The sequence below is a fragment of the Micropterus dolomieu genome, linkage group LG18 (assembly GCF_021292245.1).
Source record: "Micropterus dolomieu isolate WLL.071019.BEF.003 ecotype Adirondacks linkage group LG18, ASM2129224v1, whole genome shotgun sequence".
Classification (NCBI taxonomy): Eukaryota; Metazoa; Chordata; class Actinopteri; order Centrarchiformes; family Centrarchidae; genus Micropterus; species Micropterus dolomieu.
Genome location: NC_060167.1, coordinates 20,134,840 through 20,155,242, shown reverse-complemented (window position 1 = coordinate 20,155,242; position 20,403 = coordinate 20,134,840). Strand labels below are relative to the sequence as shown.

The window sequence follows — 20,403 nt, the reverse complement described above, 5'->3', positions numbered from 1 at the left end:
GCATGCTAACCAGCTAGCCCAGGCCTGTCTTGTCTCATAATACCACTTTGTACTTAAAGAGATTAGATAGTCCCATAGTATGGCTAGTATAGCCCTTTCCACTGTCAACAATCACCAGCTCTGGTTTGCTTGAACTAAACCCTTAATTCACTGGCTGAGGTGTAAAAATATCCTTGCTCTGCGTACTGTCACTTTCTCTCTGATGCCTGACCTCCATCTCGCTCCTCTCCTGCTTGAAGCCTCTCCTATCCCCGCATGAGTCCGCCGTGTCTTTGGAGCCCCCAGAGTCAATCCTGGTTGGAGCCACTGTAAATGTCATCCCTGTTGTCAAACTGGCCTTTGTCGGTCTCGGAGACTGTGTATGGTCCCGGTTCCATTGCCCGCTCGGCTTGCTCCGTTTCTGGTGCCCACTCTGGCCAACTGAGCCAACTGAACTAGCTAACGGCAGTTAGCAGCTATGATCTGATATGTGAAATGCTGCACCATATTTTAGTGGTGTATGAATTCGACCGGTGGAAAGTATTCATAATTCTTACACATTGCACCTTTAAATTCATAAAGGAACCAACCCTGTTAACTCAAAATACTCCACACAGATGTTGTAATCTGTGAAAACTAAACAATAATGCTGCCTTGCCATGGTGAGTCAAACCTGAAACCTTGTCAAACTTTTTGTGATTGGTTGGCTCACAAAAAAAGTGGTTAGCATTACATGGTCTCTAAAAAGTTAAGTGACTCTTGCATTAGAGCGCTGCATTCTGCCTAAAGACTGCAGGTGCAATTTCCTTAGAAAACAACTGCTATACTTCAAACTTACAGCCACCATTTACTTTACTCTTAATGAGCAGTACTGCTCAGCCTGTGACAAACAGTTGTATGTCTTCTGTGGTTCTGAAGGAAGCTGAGACCTTGATAGTGATGCCCTAAGAACGCTTTAAGAATATGAAATAAATAAATTATATAGTATGAACATGCCATATATCAGCTGCAATGGATACCTGAAAAGTTTTGACAGGAAACAATGAGTTTGCTTTACTAAATGTTTTTATCTGTAAAAATACAGTGATTCAGTGCACAGAAACACGTTAACAAACTTGTTCGTGTTGCTTCTATGAGCTGGACCATATTGTAATGAGACTCAGTACAAGCCTCCCGTCTGTTGTTTGCTGTCTCCCTTTGCCATCTGACCTCTGTCTGTGTTTAACCAGTCTTTATTTAGAGAAATACATGGCTACACAGTGACCATGTCAGGCGTAGCAATGTGTATCCCTCCCCAGCTCCACCCTCTTGTCCAAATATGGTCAATTCTGGTTCCAAAAAGCCAAGATGGCGTCAGCCAAAATGTCAAACTCGGTAGTTGGTTGGAGGGTTAATGCTGTTAGACACTTAATCATTAAGTAGTCAGGTAAACCTTTTATCAGCATTCTCTTTTTACCTTTAATTAAAAATCTGTGTTGGTGCTGGCAGTGCTCATCGTCAGAGTCAATGGTTGTTGTTGTCAATATCATGATAAATGGTCTGTACTTGTAAAACGCCTTTCAAGTCTTCCGACCACTCAAAGTGCTTTTACACTACGTCACATTCACACAGTTTCAGATGCAAGTGGATTAGCCCAGTTTGGGGACTAAACAAATACAACACATGTTGTTTATTTTCTAATGTGCTTTTATTTTATTTTTTCAAAAACATTTAATATTGCTGAGACAATTAATTTATTGGAAATGACTTCACATCAGACAGACATCGCAGCTCAAAGCCATATTTATGACAATGAGAGAGAGAGTTGCTGCTCATCACAAATATTGATTTAACTGTCTTGAAAAGCAATTTATGTACTATAATAGTGTTGTAGTCAATTTTATGCTTTTGTTTGCTTTGGAAATATCCTTTCACAGAATTATGATGATGGGTCAACATAGCTGATTACGTAGGGTTACTAACATTTCAAGGTTTCCTCTCAACCTCAGAACTGTTGTCTAAGCTTCTTTTCTATTCCTGTTATCATTCAATACAAGTTGCATATAATCACAAAATGGTGAATTGGTGTAATCAGTGGTAATAAGACACATGGAATGGTATCAAAGTAGTGCTCAAATCTGAGTTGTTTTCCAAAGGTGTGAAATCCTCAGACATGAGAACACACAGTTTGGAAGCACATTTTTTATATTTAGTACACGTTGAAGCAATATTTATTTATTCTGATAAGAGTCAAAAGAAGTAATCCTCAGATTTTGAGAGTACATTTGTCTTTTTGAAGATATTGTGTCTTAGTTTGTGTTAAATGAAAATCATTTTCATAATTTGTGTTTTAATCCATGCATGGGTGACACTTATTTTTGTTGGAAACTCACTACTTACTTCTTTGAAATAGACACAAACACACATACACACACACATATCTTTTTCATTTGTTTGTGTTGTGTGACAGTCAGCCTGTGATGTCTATCCATAGGATAATGCACTGGGCCAGGCGTATCGAGCAGGAGATTGACAGAGTCTTTCAGCACATCACTGGAGCTCAGCAGTTGAAAGGGGTGAGTGTGTAGCTCTCTTTTTATAGTATACAGGTCTGCTGCCTAGACACCACAGATTGAGGACTATATGATAATACTTTTGTGTATATGTATAAATATGTCAGTAAGCATGTGAAGCTGCTGCTTTACTTGCACTGTTATTTTGCACATAATATACTGGATTGCTGCTAATGTTTCTGCTAACTGACCGCACTGCCTATAAGTCACAACTCTACACACATACATGGACGTATGCTCAGTCTCACATCCAGAGACATCCAAGACTGCCATCTGTGTATGCACACAATACGCACAAAATTTTCCATCCCTAGTTATACTTTATATTTATAGTTGATATATTTGTATTTCATGTTTGTACTTTATATTCAATTCCTCATATGTAGCTTGGTACAGCACACTGAATCTCGTTGTACATGTACAATGACAATAAAGGATTTATATGATCATAGTGCTGCAGAAACTCAATAAGAAATGCAGAGAGGTCAGTGTGAAAGAAAGCTGTAAATCCATTAAGTTTAAGCGCTAAAGCTAAGTAGGTGCATAACAACAACAAAACAATTACAGTCTGCCTTTCAGAAACCCCTCTCTTTGATATTTCTGGGACTCCTTGCAGAGCAGCCAATAACACAACGTTTTTGTTCTCCCTGGACAGACATAAAACTCTTAATAGCTTTTATATTCATCCGTTTCCAGAATGTATGCTCTGTTTTTTAGACGTCGTAGCCAAATTCTGCTGGCACTTTGTGTATTGTTTGCAGTAATGATCAATCTTGCACACATTGTACGATTCCTACAAAGCGAAAGAGATGCCTGAACACATGCCTACAGTGGTTAGAATAGAATAAATGTAACATTATGTTTCATGAAGTCATGAGCTTAATAACACCTACATCTGTGAATACTGATTTATTTCATAAGCTCATCGTGTAATACCTGTGTCAGTTGTTACTAGGGGAACAGTTCGCTTTCATGAACTGTTTTATAACTTTGATGCATTTTCACATTACTGAATGAAGGTGATCTGATTAATGGCTCTCTGAAAAAGAATAATGTTGGGGGATATCTATGTTTTGCTTGTTGTCACCATGAAAAGACCAAAACTAACATTTTGTTGTCCATCTCCAAATCCACATTTTCATTTAGAAAAAAATATTTGCAGCTCGGTGCTGTAGTTGTTAGCAAACATTACATAAACAGGAGTAAATAGTGCTTTTGTGGTGTTTCAGTTTTCAACCACAGATTTAGTGTGCTAGCAAGTATTTATGGGCTGTTATCTTTGTGAGATTGAGACAAAATAAATTAGCCTTTATTGTTTGCTGTTATCTGGCATTTACAGACAAACCTATTTGTTGATTTATCAGAAAATAATCTGCATATTAATTGATAATTAAACAAATTGTTGGTCGCAGCCCTAAAATCACTTAATCCAAAGTTTGAAACTGAACTAAACTGTATTGATCTTTGTGAAAGACCAGGCCTGTAATGTAAAACAGGACCAAAGATCATCTGTAGGGGGCAAGAGAGCCCTGCTCTGTGAAGACGTGTGGGGGCGTTTCCTCAGCAGAGAGCAGTGGCACGTGTCCTCTCTGTTTGTGTCACAGCAGAGCAGATGGTCAGCCTGCAGCCTGCAGTAAAGCCTTGATGTGAGGCTCACTCGTTCATTCAATCCTCATTAATCCCTCCGTGCTTCTGAAACACTGGATGTGTTAAATAAATTGTTCTCTGCTGAAAGAACTCAGTGCAATCTTCTCTTGTCGCTTGTAATTTAAATGAAACGCCATTTTCAATTCCTCAACCAATATAAAAAGCAATTTTTACATTAGCAGATTCTTTTGATGGCCTCGGTGATATAGCCCTGCTCCACATCAGTCTTTTTAATCACTAAAACTGCTGCAAGCATATCTAATAAAAAAAGGCTTAATATTTGCTTGAGAAATTTAAATTTTATGGAGTTTGTGTGTCCTATTTCATGGTCCCATCTAATTTTTGTGAAAAGTAGCACATTTTGTTAACCGTTTTATCTACAGCGTCAGACGTCAGTAGTACATCTTGATTCTGAATATATTCTACACAGGACCTAGTTCTTCTCAGACAGAACACAGTTCAGAGAAACACCCTGTTCATTACTGCATGTTCCCATCTGTGCGGCGCGGGCCAATAAAGCATCTGGTCAGTACACAACTTGAAGTTCATTTTGTGAAGTCCATTTGCAGGAAGAGGGCTGTCATACAGTATGTATGCAGGTTTGCCAAATGTATTCATCCAGGTCACTGCCTCCCCTCCTGTCTTGTCTTCATCATCTCTCTAACATCTTTCCTCTTGAGGTAGTGAGTCTGATGGCCTAAAACCCACCAGACAGCAAGCTTAGCAAGATACTATATGCGTCCTGTCCCCTGCATATCTGATGATGAACCTCTCAAACTCCCAGTCACCATGGTTTCTGTGTGTAATAATTACCGCTGAAGACAGTGTTTGTGCAGCTAGATATTGCAGGTAAAATCAAGCATATAATAAAATGTGTTATTCGTTTTGAATGTGGGCCCCCTGCGTACTAAAGCCATGAAAGTTCCTCTTTGTGCTCCTGTTTATGAATGTGGACCCAGGAAAGCTTTCTCTGCACCATCCGATCTTGTTTAGTGGAGCCATTAGCAACAACAGAGTCTGACAAAAGTGACATTTTATGTTTGTGTGAGCCTGCACTGGCTTTGCACCTGCAGGGAAACAGTGTCCTGAAAGTTTGACTAGTAACCAACAAAATAACCAGGTTTTTAATGCATCAATTAAATGTAAAAATATGTACAGTTAATCTTAAATATCAGAAGATTAAACAGAGCAGCTTAATGTACAGTACAATACTTGAAATGATGTAATGATGTGAAATCTTTACATGGGGATAAGAAAAGTACAAGAGGGAAACTATCAACAATCTGTTTCTACATGTCAGTGCAACAACTGATTATCATTGCACCCAGTAATTATTTTACCACTGCAATGTTGTTTATGCAGTTGTAATGTTATTTGTTCTAAGTTTTAAAATAGAAATGGGTTTCAAATAGTGACTTGACATTAGCTCATGCAGTTAAAATCTGTCTGCACCCTTTCCCAGATGTCTCCCGATGACCCACAGCTTTCTGTGGTGTGAGACATAAGGAATACTTTGAGAGGATGTTGAAAGGCCACGTTCAGGTCCTCTGAAGTTAACTGTGATGTCTTTCCATGTGTGGTCTAATTGAACTTGAGGTCCTCTGAGGAAGAGCATTAAAACAAAGGGCAAACAGTTATTTTGCCTTGACAGCTTTAGGTGAGTGTATTTTCACACCAAGTTAAATAACATGTAGCAGTCACAGGATTGTGTGGACAAATTGTTCTTTTCAAAACCATCCTGTAATCCATCCATGAATAAGATTAAGTATATAACCTTAACGTAGGTTAGACAATATATGCCACATGGTGAATTTTTGTATGAAATTCCAGTATTGTGATTCTCCAGTGAATACTTCTTTCAAAGTAAACAGACATTGTGTGCAAGTAGATTACATGGAAAGACACACAAACACAAAAAGTGATGCTTCACCTGTGTCCTCAATATTAAAATATAAAAAGATTTGCTTTTGCAAATTCATGAGCTTTGAATTACAAAGTTCTAACTGCTCGGTCCGAGAAACTTTTACGACCCAATAGCATACACTATCACACAACAGGAAGAGATAACGAATTAATTAAACAAAACCAATGTGAGTTACAGTGTCCAAGAGGCAGTCTTAGGTAGGGAAACAAGTCAAAATTAAAGCTGCAAGCAGCGTTGGGCGTGAGGCGGCCATATTCTGGAGCTCTGCTGGTGCGGCTGTGAATTTGCTACGCGCTTCGGACGCTGCACGAAGGTGTTATACGTCACTTCCTGTGTCCCCTTTGTGGCGCTACATAGTACTTGGCGCTATGAATATAAATTAATATTGGCATGTTCGGGGCAGGACAGTTATCAAGCATGTAAATTTTTGTGCAGATGTGAGCATGTACACTGAAGTTACAACAACTTCCTGTGTCATGGCAAAGAGTTGATCTTTTAATGCTTTTAATGAGCATAAAATCCAAAATGGCCGACTTCCTGTTGGGTTTAGGTTATGGCTCCAAGAGGCTTTTTTGTGCGTCTGGACAAGATACACGTACCACAGAAAATTCTTACACATAAGTGAAACGTGCGGCGGGGGCTGCTTCGTTAATCAGAATCAGTTTTATTGCCAGGTATGTGTACATATACGAGGAATTTGACTCAGGATTGTACATTGCTCACGATGTGCTTACTTATACAATAATAAAAATAATCATCCATCTAACCCTAATCTCATCCTACATGTACAGTTTGCTGCAGATGTGAGCATGTACACTGAAGTTACAACAACTTACTGTGTCATGGCGAAGAGTTGATCTTTGAGGCCACGCCACGGACACGCCCATTGACGAAAACTCACAGATAGCACAACTTTTCATCGTCAATGCCTTTAGAAGGCACAGCAGAAATTTATGGAAATTATTATGGAAATTTATGTTAAGTATGGAGTGTGTAAATCATCCAAAAGTGACCATAAAATTCAAAATGGCCGACTTCCTGTTGAGTTTAGGGTATGGGTTTCTGAGGCTTTTTTGTGCGTGTTGATATGATACATGTCCCCAGAAAATTTCGTGCATGTAGGTTGAATGTGGCCGAGGGGCTAATTTTTTCCAATTTTGTAGGGGGCGCTAGTGAGCCATTTTGCCACACCCATGCGCGAAACCCATAAAATACAAAAATTTTCACCACTTCCGATATGTGTGCAACGTTTGACTTTTCGAGTATGTTTAGGCCCCCAAAATTGATCTTACTTTGCAGAAAAAAGAAAATCTCTTCAGTTTCAATAGGGACCTCACACGGTTTGTGCTCGGGCCCTAATGATCATTGACCATTACCAAAATAAAACAGGAACAAGCAGACACACAGACAAAAACAAAACATACGGGCCAGATCCTGACACAACATCTGTTTCCTGAAATGTTTCTCTATTTTTTATAAAACACACTAACTTGAAAAGAATTTTTTCCCCCAAACATCATGTAACACCACGCAGATACCGTGCATAACAATCAACTGCTCTAATGGTAACACAGATTTATGTTAAGTCAGCTATGTCAAATGTTACAAATTGTCAATAGCGAGACATTATGTCAGCAGAAACCGACTTAATAGAATGACTGTGCAGCCATTATTGCACGTATGTTTTTAACGTTGTCCATTAAAAATTTACAGATATACAATGAAGAGAGACGACATTTTAAGCTGCTGAAGAATCAGCCACGGAAGATTGTGGAGAAGGTGGCCTCAGACATTGAGAAACTCCTGGCTAAGAAGCGCAAAGCACTCAATGTGAGTATATGTTTCTGACTAAAGTTAAAAAAAAAAAAAAAAAAAATCTATTACTTATTTCTTCTTTTGTTAAAAATGTTCAAAATTCTTGTAAGAGACACCTCAGTGTTGAATTTAATTTCTTTGGGAAAACAAAGATGAATTTGCTGACAAAGCAAACATTTCTTTCAACACATAGCCTAAGTATTTAAAAATAACTTTCCAACTGTAAAAAGGTTCCTGACACATTGTGAACATCTCGTGTGGTACAAAATGCAGGGCTACATTATTTTCAAACACCAGTAAACCTGCCGTGTTTCACAGTGTTCTTTCCCTACCCCTTGTTTATAAACATGTCATTGTACTTGCTCCTTTAACATGTTTTTCTGTTTTAAAAATTTAGAAGTTAGCCAGTGAAGCAGAGCGGCTCCAGCGAGAGCATCTATGGCAAGATGGAATCAAGGTAAAGCTTGAAATCTGAAATAACATGATATTTGCAGTTCAAATAATACAATTATAAGATGTAATCTGAGCGACTGTCACAGTTAATATTTCATGTACTTTAGTCAGCATTATTGAGAGCCTTTTACAGCACAATACTGTATACTATTATTGAATCCCCTTTTTTATTGCCTTTTCTCATTAATCAAACCCAAAACTTCCATTTGTCTGTTTTGTTTTTGTGAATCTTTTTATAAATGATAATGCCTAGACAGGTTGTGCCTTGTGTTGCCACATTATTCTGCCATTGCAGTCTTTAGTTGTGGGCTGTCTGTGACACTATTTAAGGGCTCTGTTTTCCTGCAGGCACAAGGTCAGTGCAAATGAAGTTTTATGCAATTTTTCATGGGAACAAGTCTATTTTTTTTGCATCCCAGACTGGAAAGCTTTTTACTCAGATTTAAAGTTTAACAGTAAAATAATCTGGAGTAACATGGCTAATGAGTCCTGAAATCCAACATATGAACAAATGAAACTGTCAACACACACACATTACACACATTAAAGACTCAAGATGATTACGCGTTTCCCATTTTGCCATTTACAATCCAGTTTAAAAATCTTGACAGTTGTGACTTATCAGAAAAACATATCGCTATCAGTGACACCACAACATCATCCAGTGAACACATCTTAAAACAAGTTGAGGTGTTTTTTTTTTGTTTTGTTTGTTTCCGGAGTCCTGCTATGGTCCAATTCGCAAACCTGTACCTGCCTTGCACTGGCAAAAACATATACCGATCTGTAACCTGCAGTTATGTATAAGTCAATTCCGTGACCCTAGACTCAACCTGTTAATATAAGATCTGACCTGACCTATTAAATATAGATGCAGATACTGCTGGGCAGAGAAGGCAAACGTTTGGGGTGCAGGATACGGTCAGGGTGCCCAATGGCAAGAAGTTATAAATGTTATGGGTTTGCAGTGTGTGTGAGCAAGGTTGAGGACCCAAACGCAGGACACAAGAGCTGAGCAGGTTCAGTTCAATATTTAATTAACTGAAGGCGTACTCACAACAGTGGCAGATATAACAAGTCCAACAAAAACCAGGTAATCCATTTAGAACTAAAAATCCATAAGAAGGTAGGGAGCAGGAGCAACGCAAACACACACGAGACTAACCACACTGATCCAACACAGACTGAACAGAACACAGGCATTTAGTAGTGAGGCAAATGAGCGGGGGAACATAAAACAGGTGGATCACATCAAGGAGAACAGAACAGGAAGCAAAGCTAGACAAGAACACCAGGCACAGAAGTATACAAAATAAAACAGGAAGTAAAGTGCACGGGAACACACCAGGACAGATCTACCAAAGTAAAACTCAAACTATGGAAAGACTGCAAAATCAGGGCATGGACTGAGACCGGATCAAACAGGAGACAGGACTACACTAAAACATGGAGACATAGGACTAAGGACTCGAACAGGTAAAAAAACATGCAGATAAACATAGAATAAACTAAGCTACAAAACCCTTAACAAGACAAGATCAAATAATGAAACACAGAAATACACAGACCAGGAATAACATTAACAAGAACTAAAGCACAGAATTAAGAACTGAGGCAAGGAACTAAAATACAGGACTTAGACCTAAGATAAGAGACAAGACATAAATAACTAGGGACAAGGAACGAGAGAAACAGAGGCAGATAGAAAGACACATGAAACAATGGCAAAAACCAGAAACACACAGGGAAAAAATACAACTCAAACATAACCCAAAACTAAACTCAATAAATTCATAATAAAAATAAATAATAACACTCTGAATGATTGCGGAGGAGGAAACACCCTCCGGCTTTCAGTGGATTGTGTTCAATCATTTTTCCTTTTGCTGTAAAGCAACTCCACTGATTGATCAAGTCATTGACATATCTAGTGTAGATATTCAACAGATACAACAAATACGTATCTGCCATATAAAACGAAGGTCAGTAAGTATTTCCTCACAAAGTGGAAATGTTACACAGTCAGATTAATCATAACCACTGATGTAAACTCAATCCAGATGGGTGTGTCCGTGAGCGCTGTGACTGTAACTAGGACGACCTGAGAAAGACAGAACCTTTACACCAGTCAGCTGAGCAGATCCCTCAGTGCTCAGCTGGGTGAAACAGATGACTGAGTGCACTCAGCCGTGCAGTTCTGTTGAGTCCTACGCACATTGGCATTCCACTTTTCCGCTCAGTCTGCTTCATTTGCCCAAGAACATGAGATGAGGTTAACCTCATCCTCTCATATGGCCTCTCGCGTCCTTCTCTGAGGCTCTGCATCCTTCTGTCATTTTAAAAGACATGGTCAGTTTGCTGTAGTCCATTCATTGAAAATGGTCTAGACTTTCCAAACATGCCATAATCTTTCACATTGATTTCCTACCTTTGAGTGAGAAACTGCCATTATTTGCCATTCAGTCACAACAAACTGAATCTACATTAGTCTCTGTGAAACATAATATGATAGTTAAAGGATAAGTTTGACATATGAAAAATTAAGATACAGCAGTCAGTTGGCTTATCTTAGCATGAAGACTGGAAACAGGGGGAAACAGCTAGCCTGTCTTGTTACCAAAGGTAACAAAAAGCCACCTACCAGCACCTCTAAAGCTCATTAATTAACATGTTAAATCTACAAAAAGTTACTGCACCCGGACACAAAATAATCTTACTGCACATAACCGACCATATATGCATTGTGATTTTTACCCTTTGGTTTTTTAAATGATTTTGTTACCTTTGTGTAGAGCCAGCATGGCTGTTTCCACTACATATGCTAAGCTAAGCTAACCATTACATAGTTGTAGTTGTATCAAGCTTATCATCTGAATTGCGACAAGAAGTGAATGAGAGCATTCCCCAAAAATGTCAAACTATTGTTTTAACTTTCCCTAATTTTAATCCCGAGTCACTATGTTGCAATACTTAAAGGTAAGGGTAATGTATGATGACAGAAGAGCCCATTCAAGAGATACTCTGACACTAAATAATAGCTAAATAACTATAACAAAAAATCAAAAATATAAAACTTAAAACTAAAAACTAATAATTTCTCGGAGTGGGTGTAAAAATCGATTCACACAAGAATCGCGGTTCTCATCTACCATTCTGAATCTATTCACAAATGCCAAAAAATAGATTTTCATAATATTGTTAGTAAACCTTTCTTGTAGAATCCTTTTCTCATCTCAGCTCAGATCTAAAGAAGTAGAGCTCTCTGGAGAAGTCAACATGGAGGATGAGGATGTCACTTATTTGGACTGAACTGTGCTCATCTGTGCTCCGTATTACTAACAGCAAGAAGACAAACAGGAGACAGACAGAGACTTGTCACATTTAGTTGAACTGTAGTATAGGCTAAGGCGCTCTTTGGAGATAAGATTTGGTAATCAGAACAGACCAAAAATAGGAACATAGCAGCCTCTGAGTAGATGTCACGCTTATTCTGAAGTATGTTAGGTCTCTTCTGAAACTAAGATTAACAGATGGCGATGCTCTGTCCAAGCCTTGCAGCCTGTCTACTGATTCATAATGTGACAGTACTGAGCAGAAAACAATAGCAAAACATTTGGTGGTTACAGCTTCACAAACACAAGGATTTTCTGCTTTTCTACATCTTATATCATTGTAAACTAAACATTTTTAAATGACCAGTTTGTAGAAACTGTAGAAACATCTCAACATTGGGATGTGGTAACTTCTGATGGACATTTGTCGTAATTGTAGCCATTTTACAATACAGACGAAAGATGAATTCATTGCACAATATTGATAGATTAAACATATCAGTTCCACCTTTTATGTGAGGTTTACGCGTGAACTGTTTGGTCTATCTCACTGGAAATCAGCACACTAATAGACTTGGTTCTTGTGAGAAAATTAGCTATGATGCCTAATTGTAACCCCTCTTTGAATGTTGCTATGGTGATCCAGGCAGCATATGTTTGTTTGTGTTCCACTCTCCCGAAATGGAAGTGGCTGTTAAGAGTTCATTATCATGACTGTAAATAGTAGCCTATGTTATTCACAAGTTACGGTGCTGTTGTATGGCCATAGTCTCTGTGAGCTGTGTTACTATTGTGTAATGAGCTATCAGATTTGACACATTTGGATTTTTCTTGGTGAAACCTAAACTTATCATAGATTTTGACTGCAGTACATCCAATCATTTTGTTTATTTGTGAAGAGCTCTGATTATCTGAAAGAAAATGTTCATTACATCCATATTTTTTAAGCTAATGTGAGACTTAAGAGTTAGATAAAGGAAAGAAGTACAAAAATGCAGTTTTGAGGATTGACATGGTAAATCGATAGTGAAGATTAATTATAATTAATGAAAATGGTCTTGTTGCAACCCTAATTGAGTACCCTCCATGTGTCTAGAAGTTGACTTGACCTGTATGTTCATATGACTACTCGTCCACATGTTGTTTCACAGTTGTCAACATTGCAGCTTCCTCATGTCTGCATCTGTTTTCCTCTAGGAGCTGGACATGGCTTATTATGACTCAAAGGCAGAGCTGGATTATGTGAGTAAGGGACGGATAAACTGTTTTGTCTGCTTTGTTTGTATTTACTGTGGCCATTCGACAGAAGGAAGATTACTGGATTTGTTTGCAAAATCAAAAGTGTCTGATTGAAATAAAGAGACTTAAAACTGATACAGTGGTCGTTTCTCTTGTTCTTATAGTATTCAATGGACGGAGAAGGGGAGGTGGAAAATCCTTCGCACATCAAGCTGGAGTTTGTGTATGATCCAAACTTCAAAAACAACGTCAACTATTCCCACACGGCTGTTCAAATACCCACAGATATTTATAAAGGAGGCAAGTGAAGTTCTTATTACGTATTCACATATTTTCAGGAGCACATCTAACAAGTTTCACTCTTTTCCCATCAGCTCCAGTCATTCTGAATGAGTTGAACTGGACGCAGGCGCTGGAGAAAGTGTTCATGGACAACAGTCGGGAGGATCCGTCACTACTTTGGCAAGCGTTTGGGAGTGCGACGGGTGTCACTCGCTACTACCCAGGTAGGTTTTAGCATCTGTTCCTGTGCTTCCTCACCCCATGTTGAATATGAAGGCTGAATTTGGTCTGTCATTTTAAATTGACATAAATTGACATTAATTAACAGTATGAGGGAAACATATTTGTCTTTTTCAGCCACACCTTGGAAAGCCCCTGATAAAATCGACTTATATGACGTCAGGAGGAGGCCCTGGTACAGTATGATGCTTAAAACATCTTTTGAAGTACAATAGATTAACAGGGTTGAAGTATTGAATCCTCTTGTTTCCATTGTCATAGGTACATCCAGGGAGCCTCGTCCCCCAAAGACATGGTCATTCTTGTTGATGTGTAAGTAATTAATTACATTTCAATCACAAAGTTTGGTTTGTAATTGTCTTAGGTTTAGTAATTGGCTAACATGTAAATGTAGAGTATGCTGCTTGTTTCCCAGTGAATTAAAAAAAACATACTTCCATCCGTGAAGTTTTCTTCAGCCTTCCTTGCGTTTGAAGTGAAGAGCCCATCTATGGGGTTATTTCACATAAGTGTGCAGCTTCTTCATGGTTCTGGTCCTATATGCCAGCAAAACTAGAGAAAGAAGCAAGACTAAAGTTGTATTGTAATGGAAAAACAGAGCACCTGTCACTGACTGTGCACCAAAACCAGCTGAGAGTGCAGCTCATGTTGCTTATGTCTAACAGCCTAAAAGTTACGTTAGAGATGATTCAGACACTAGAACAAAATCTAAATGGCCTGTACAAGCAGTTTCACAGTGCTATAAAACAGCAGAAGATACAGTAGATACAATCTGATGAAACATGAGCTTTACGAAAGATCGTTTACTATTTAAAGGAAAAGTTCAACATTTTGGAAAATTCATTTTTTCCCTTTCTGTTACAGAGTCGGATAAAGAGATTGACAAAGTCTAAGCCATGCTAACAACGAAGTGTCTGAACTATTAATTAGTTAGCTTTAGAGGTGTTGGTAGGTGGATTTTGTTACCTTCGGACAGAGCACTTTTATCGGAAGGCATATTGTGATTTCATCTGAGCAGCCTGCTTTAGCTTAAGGTTTTTGTTGTAGTTATATAAAGTTGCTACTTATTCTAGTTTTTTTCCTCTAGTCAGTCTGTTTTACTTATTTGTGATTTCCATTTTTATTTTTTATTTATTTTAATTACATTTTTTCCTCATGTATTTCATGAAGTACTTTTTTTTAATAAGTGATAAGTTTATTTATTTATTTATTTTTACATTTAGCTGACGCTTTTGTCCAAAGCGACTTACAATTGCTATATATGTCAGAGGTCGCACACCTCTGGAGCAAGTAGGGGTTAAGTGTCTTGCTCATGGACACAGTGGCGTCTCACAGTGGATTCGTACCCGGGTCTCTCACACCAAAGGCGTGTGTCTTATCCACTGTTTCCTGTTTCTATGATAGATCAAATGTAGATCAAAAGAATGTTTTGCTGAGTGTATTCAAACTCATGGTCATGGTCGAGTACAGCGGCCCGCTGTGTGACTGTGCTGTCCCCATGGTTGCAATTGATGGATCGTTCATTGGCACTCTTTGCAAGGTTAATGAATCCTATCACTGAGTTGAAAGGGAAAAATAGAAGAGAAGCCCTCATGAGTGACCTTTCACAACATGAAACATGTTTGTTTGTTCAGACTGAGGCAGCCACATATTCAAGTACAAATAACGAAGAAATACTGCTAAAAAAAAACTATAGGCCCCAAACCTGAAGATAATAGGCTTTATAATTATTCATTCAGACAGAATTTATGGACTAAATAGTGTTTTTCCATATTTTCACTCGGGTTACATTAAGGCTTTTTGTGCCTGCAATTTTAGCAGCTCTGCTGAAAATTGTGTTTGGGTTAATGCACTGTACATTAGTCCATTCCTCTGTGGACTGCAAAATGCGGGACTGGAAATACAAACAAATAGCCGCTGATAAGGATTTATCACTGAGGCAGGGGAAATCATGTCTGTGATTGAACATCTGGAGGGAGCATGTGTTTCAGCACTACTGAAGACTCTTGACAGGGTTTTACATTACAGTGCAACCACTGATCTATTTGTTGAGCTAACAGTTCCTCACATATCCTCCACTGTTGTGTGGAGAGTGCACAAATGCAGCTCCACAACTAATTTGCACAGAATGTGTCTTAAACAGCATTTGGCAGGACTTTATTCATATTAACTGCAGCTGGGCTCACATACTGTACACCTTCCGTTATAGTAAATACTTGAAACTGAAACATGTGCTGCTGTGTAATGTTGCATATTTGTATGTAAAGTTATCTTTTTGCTTGTGTTTGCTTTTGTCTCTATGCATGTATTTGACTGGGATGATACTTGTGGGTTTCCTCAGGAGCGGCAGTGTCAGTGGACTCACCCTGAAACTGATCAAAGCGTCAGTGATGGAAATGCTGGACACTTTGTCTGATGATGACTATGTCAACGTGGCCAGGGTTAGTATCTGCTAAAACTTACTGACCCTTCATCCCTGATTCTCCATCATTCCACATCTCTCTGTCTTGTTGTTATACTTATTTCCTTCTCCTGCTGTGTTTCAGTTTAACGAGAAGGCCGAGGCTGTGGTTCCCTGCTTCAAACATCTCGTCCAGGCTAACGTGCGCAATAAAAAGATCTTCAAGGATGCAGTGCAGCAGATGCAGGCTAAAGGCACCACTGATTACAAGTCTGGATTTCATTTTGCCTTCAACCAGCTGTTAAATGCAAGTGTAATATTGATTTACATCGACTGGGGATTATGTCAATACTAGTGTCTCCACACACTGTTTTACTGCATTGACCAGCCCTACTGTTCATTTTCATTCATCTCACTTTTAAATGTATTTTTCAGAAGACAAATGTCCCGCGGGCCAACTGCAATAAAATAATCATGCTGTTTACTGACGGAGGAGAGGACAGAGCTCAGGATGTCTTCATGCAATACAACTGGCCAAACAAAACAGTTGGTTTTCTTCAGATCATTTCACCATAACAGAAACTTTTCAGTTATATCCAGCATTTGAAAATATCATCAGCATATTAATCAGCCTCTGAAAGCTTTAATTTTCTTGATTTGTCCCCCTAAGGTTCGAGTTTTCACCTTTTCTGTGGGTCAACACAACTATGATGTCACACCTTTACAATGGATCGCATGCACCAATAAAGGTGAGCTGAAGTTAATATGTGATTCATTCATTTTATTACATTCCACATATGCACCTCAACAGCCCTTTCAGATGACCTTGAGTATTCCTTCATCATCATGTTCCAAATATGTTCTTATTATTAGATTATAAACTGGATGTTAGTTAACACAATGAATAATAATGGTAATAATATAATATAACTAATAATAATAATAATAATATAAAACTTATTGGAAATTATTACGTTTCACTTGGACAGTTTCAGCAGTTAAGTCATTGTTTATACCCAACTATTTCAACTTCTCTTCTTGCTTCTCTACTAGTTTTCACTCACTCAGATTGATGGCCAACTTACTGGTTATTGAATTTACTAAAGATCAGCATAGAACTAATTTGTAATACTATTTTGTTTTTTTATTTTCCTGATTAAAATATGCAAATATATTGAGTGTATTTTTATTTAGCCATTTTTCTTGTTGAGTTATTTGAGTTTGGTTAATTAGTTGAGATTTCCACATACCCCCCGTCAACTGCAGAAGTACCGCCTGGTGAGGAATCACTGCAGAGAGTAATACAATTACACAATACAAATGGAACTGCTCCATGTTATCAAAAAGATATATGTTGATACAATAAAGTTTTGAAGTGTTAAAGTAAACACTGCAATCTGTAGTTCACTTGCAATAGCAAAAAATATAAGAATAATCAAAAGCTAATTATAGAATATTTACTTTTTGTACTGTCCAAACAGGATCATTGTTAAAAAGTATAGATAGATAAAGTTGAGTACATGTATTTTTAGCTTAGCAGACAATCTTTAAATGTATTGCTATAATAAGCCCACTCAGTCCATACTACTAAAAGTCTTCTGTATATTTATCAATAAATGCTTAGACAAAATAACAAACAAATAAACCACTAAGTTTAATGTGCAGTACAGTGCACTGATCCTACTAATGGGCCTGGCTTTCAGATCTGTGAGCAGACCAGTGTTGTCCTCACAAGGTTCTGTTTGCTCAGTTTTCCTCTCGAAGATCAGATTTGCCCTTGTTTGAGAGCTGACATCGATCTTCACAGAAGAACTTGTATTCATGAGGATTCTTTGTGCTCCTGCAGGGACAGTGGCTTAATGGTGCTCACAAAAGTCAGCACACTTTTGTTCACACAGAGTTGTTTTCTCTTTCATTTTTCTGAACACAGATACCTCAGTTTTAAAGCTCAGTGATATTCCTCTTTAAGCTTCATATCTGTGGGAGTTAAGTGGCTGAGTTACTGGTCTAGTAACATCTAGTAAAATGTGGAATATTTATGAGCACCACTCCTATGGGTTTTTTTTCAATAGCATCGCTCACACATGCTCTTCCCCTCTCTCTCTCTCTCTCTCTCTCTCTCTCTCTCTCCCCCTCCCTCTGTTTGACTTTTTTCTCTGTCGCGCGCCAGGTTACTATTTTGAGATCCGTTCCATCTGTGCAATAAGGATTAACACCCAGGTGGGTTTGTCTAGTGCCTCTGACACAGCTGATCCACATTTACTGTTTCTATTTCTCCTTGTGGCGCTCACTCCCTCTGTAAAAAAACATCTTCTTCCATTTGTTTGCACACCCATTCTCCCCTTGGCCTGATGTTGTTGGCTGTTTTTGCAGCTCCAGCCGGTCACGTATCTCTCTTGTTTTGTCAGGAGTACCTTGACGTGCTGGGACGCCCCATGGTTCTGGCAGGCGACGATGCCAAGCAGGTTCAGTGGACCAATGTGTATCAGGATGCTTTGGTGAGACTGCATGATCCTGTAGGCTATGTGTGATCAAATACAGTGAAGCCACCAAGCATACAAACTGAATACAAATACTCATATGCTTATATGATTTTGGACTTTTTTGGACTCTGTAGGGTCTTGGCATGGTAGTAACTGGGACTTTACCTGTTTTTAATCTCACCATGGATGGAAACTCACAGGTAACACAACTAGTTGTACTCTGAATATTAAATGTCTACTTGTAAAGGAATGACATTTTGGGAAATATATACTTATTTGCCAAGAGTTAGATGAGAAGATTGATACTGCTCTTGCGACTGTAAAGCAAATATGAACCTAGAGGTAGGAGAGGGTAAGCTAAAGACTGGAAACAGGTTTTATGGTGGGTTATGTGCCTTGACTATTTCTTGGCAAGGTGCAGCGACTTCCTGGTGCTCAGCTAACCTGCTGCTGCCTCCAGCTACATATTTATCAGACAGACATAAGAGTGGGATTTATGGTATCATCTAACTTTTGGCAAGAAAGTCAGTAACTATCTGTATGCATTGTTGCTTCTGTCTGACCAGAATCAGCTAATATTAGGTGTCATGGGAGTTGACGTGCATCTTGATGAGATAAAGCGACTAACACCACGGTACAATGTATGTACATCACATTAGCACCATTATTAGTCACATTTTTCTTCATTGTACTTGTGATGAACTGCTATCTGTGGCTTTTTTACTTCCTCAACAGCTTGGAGCCAATGGATACATATTTGCCATTGATCCAAATGGATATCTTCTCCTTCACCCTAATCTTCAGCCAAAGGTGATGTATATTAAACTTGCCAAAAACATCCCACGGGTAGCAGGGAGGGGGAGGCATATGGATAAGAATACGGGTCTATAACAAAACTTTTGGTCTCAAATTACGATTGTTTATGCCTCTGCACTGGTGATAGCTGTGACCAGAGGCATTAGGTTTTCGGGTGGTCCGTAAGTCCATCCCTCTCTCATGAACGCAATATCTCAGAAACGCCTGGAAGGAATTTCTTCAAATTTGGCACAAACGTCCACTTTTCGAATTTGATGGTCAAAGGTCACTGTGGACTCACAAAACAGATTTTTGGCCAAAATGCAATAATTTATGAAAATATTTCACCGTTGGTCAGACAATGAATAGTAGATGCTTTTGAGCTATCTGCAAACAGCGTATTTGAGCGCGCCTAGCTAATTATGATCTTGTGAATACGTTTCACCTACAGCTCATAGACAGGCTTCACATCTAAAAATGTAAAGAGAAAACAAAAGCAACACATTTTATTGGGCTATGCTCTGTAAGAATCAATCTTTACATAGTAATCAAGTACATGTGTGCGTGTTTATTCACTGGAGTTATATATACAATATGTATCATATATAGTGATAACTTTATTTAGTCAGAAAATACACTTTATACCTATATATATATATATATATTCAATTTCTTCCAAGTGTTCACTATATATATTATGAGTCTGGACAGACATGGATATAAACTACAACTTGACTGGTTGGTGGAGGCATACAATTACGATGCTGATATACCTGTTCTACAGTTGATGTTAATGTATTTTTCTACAACAACTCTCAGCTTGTGAACCTCCCTGAGCCTGTGACACTGGACTTCCTGGATGCAGAGGTGGAGGACAGCAACAAAGAGGAGGTAAGCACTTAGTGCTAACTATAACGGAAAAGTTTCTGTTTTCAGGCATTATCTGTTCCTTACCATTGTAAAGCTCATGTTCAAAGTTATTACCAGGCCAGTGAACAACATTATCTGCCTCGGGACTATCTGCCTACCATTCTGCAGTGTTCAGTGCGGGTAACTGAACGCCCACATGTTTCAGTAAGATGAGTGACTGAAAAAGACTGCTTTGTGTTAAGAATATTTCTTAGGTGTCTTAGTTGATGTAACAGGGAAAGGTAAGACAGGTAAAGCTTAGAGTAGTTTAGCTGACCCCTAAGTGTTTATCCGACATTTATGACTTCAGGTATTTCTCACATGTACTGGTCAAGATGACAATAATAGACTG

General features: G+C 38.5%; 1 protein-coding gene across 2 annotated transcripts in view; it reads left to right on the top strand.

The window, feature by feature from the left end:
• Positions 1-20,403, top strand: part of cacna2d2b (calcium channel, voltage-dependent, alpha 2/delta subunit 2b) — a 46,075-nt gene that overhangs the window by 6,618 nt on the left and 19,054 nt on the right. Inside the window, exons 2-19 of one of the 2 annotated variants that reach the window (XM_046029143.1) lie at positions 2,453-2,534; positions 7,816-7,932; positions 8,315-8,374; positions 12,900-12,944; positions 13,106-13,241; positions 13,316-13,447; positions 13,581-13,638; positions 13,725-13,775; positions 15,805-15,904; positions 16,010-16,171; positions 16,300-16,410; positions 16,535-16,613; positions 18,035-18,084; positions 18,273-18,362; positions 18,482-18,547; positions 18,914-18,988; positions 19,083-19,157; positions 19,962-20,033. In XM_046029143.1, the coding sequence (XP_045885099.1) occupies positions 2,453-2,534; positions 7,816-7,932; positions 8,315-8,374; positions 12,900-12,944; positions 13,106-13,241; positions 13,316-13,447; positions 13,581-13,638; positions 13,725-13,775; positions 15,805-15,904; positions 16,010-16,171; positions 16,300-16,410; positions 16,535-16,613; positions 18,035-18,084; positions 18,273-18,362; positions 18,482-18,547; positions 18,914-18,988; positions 19,083-19,157; positions 19,962-20,033 (1,561 nt within the window). Of the gene's footprint in view, positions 1-2,452; positions 2,535-7,815; positions 7,933-8,314; positions 8,375-12,373; positions 12,419-12,899; positions 12,945-13,105; positions 13,242-13,315; positions 13,448-13,580; positions 13,639-13,724; positions 13,776-15,804; positions 15,905-16,009; positions 16,172-16,299; positions 16,411-16,534; positions 16,614-18,034; positions 18,085-18,272; positions 18,363-18,481; positions 18,548-18,913; positions 18,989-19,082; positions 19,158-19,961; positions 20,034-20,403 lie in introns of those variants that run through there. The other variant, XM_046029144.1, reaches the window with a different exon arrangement.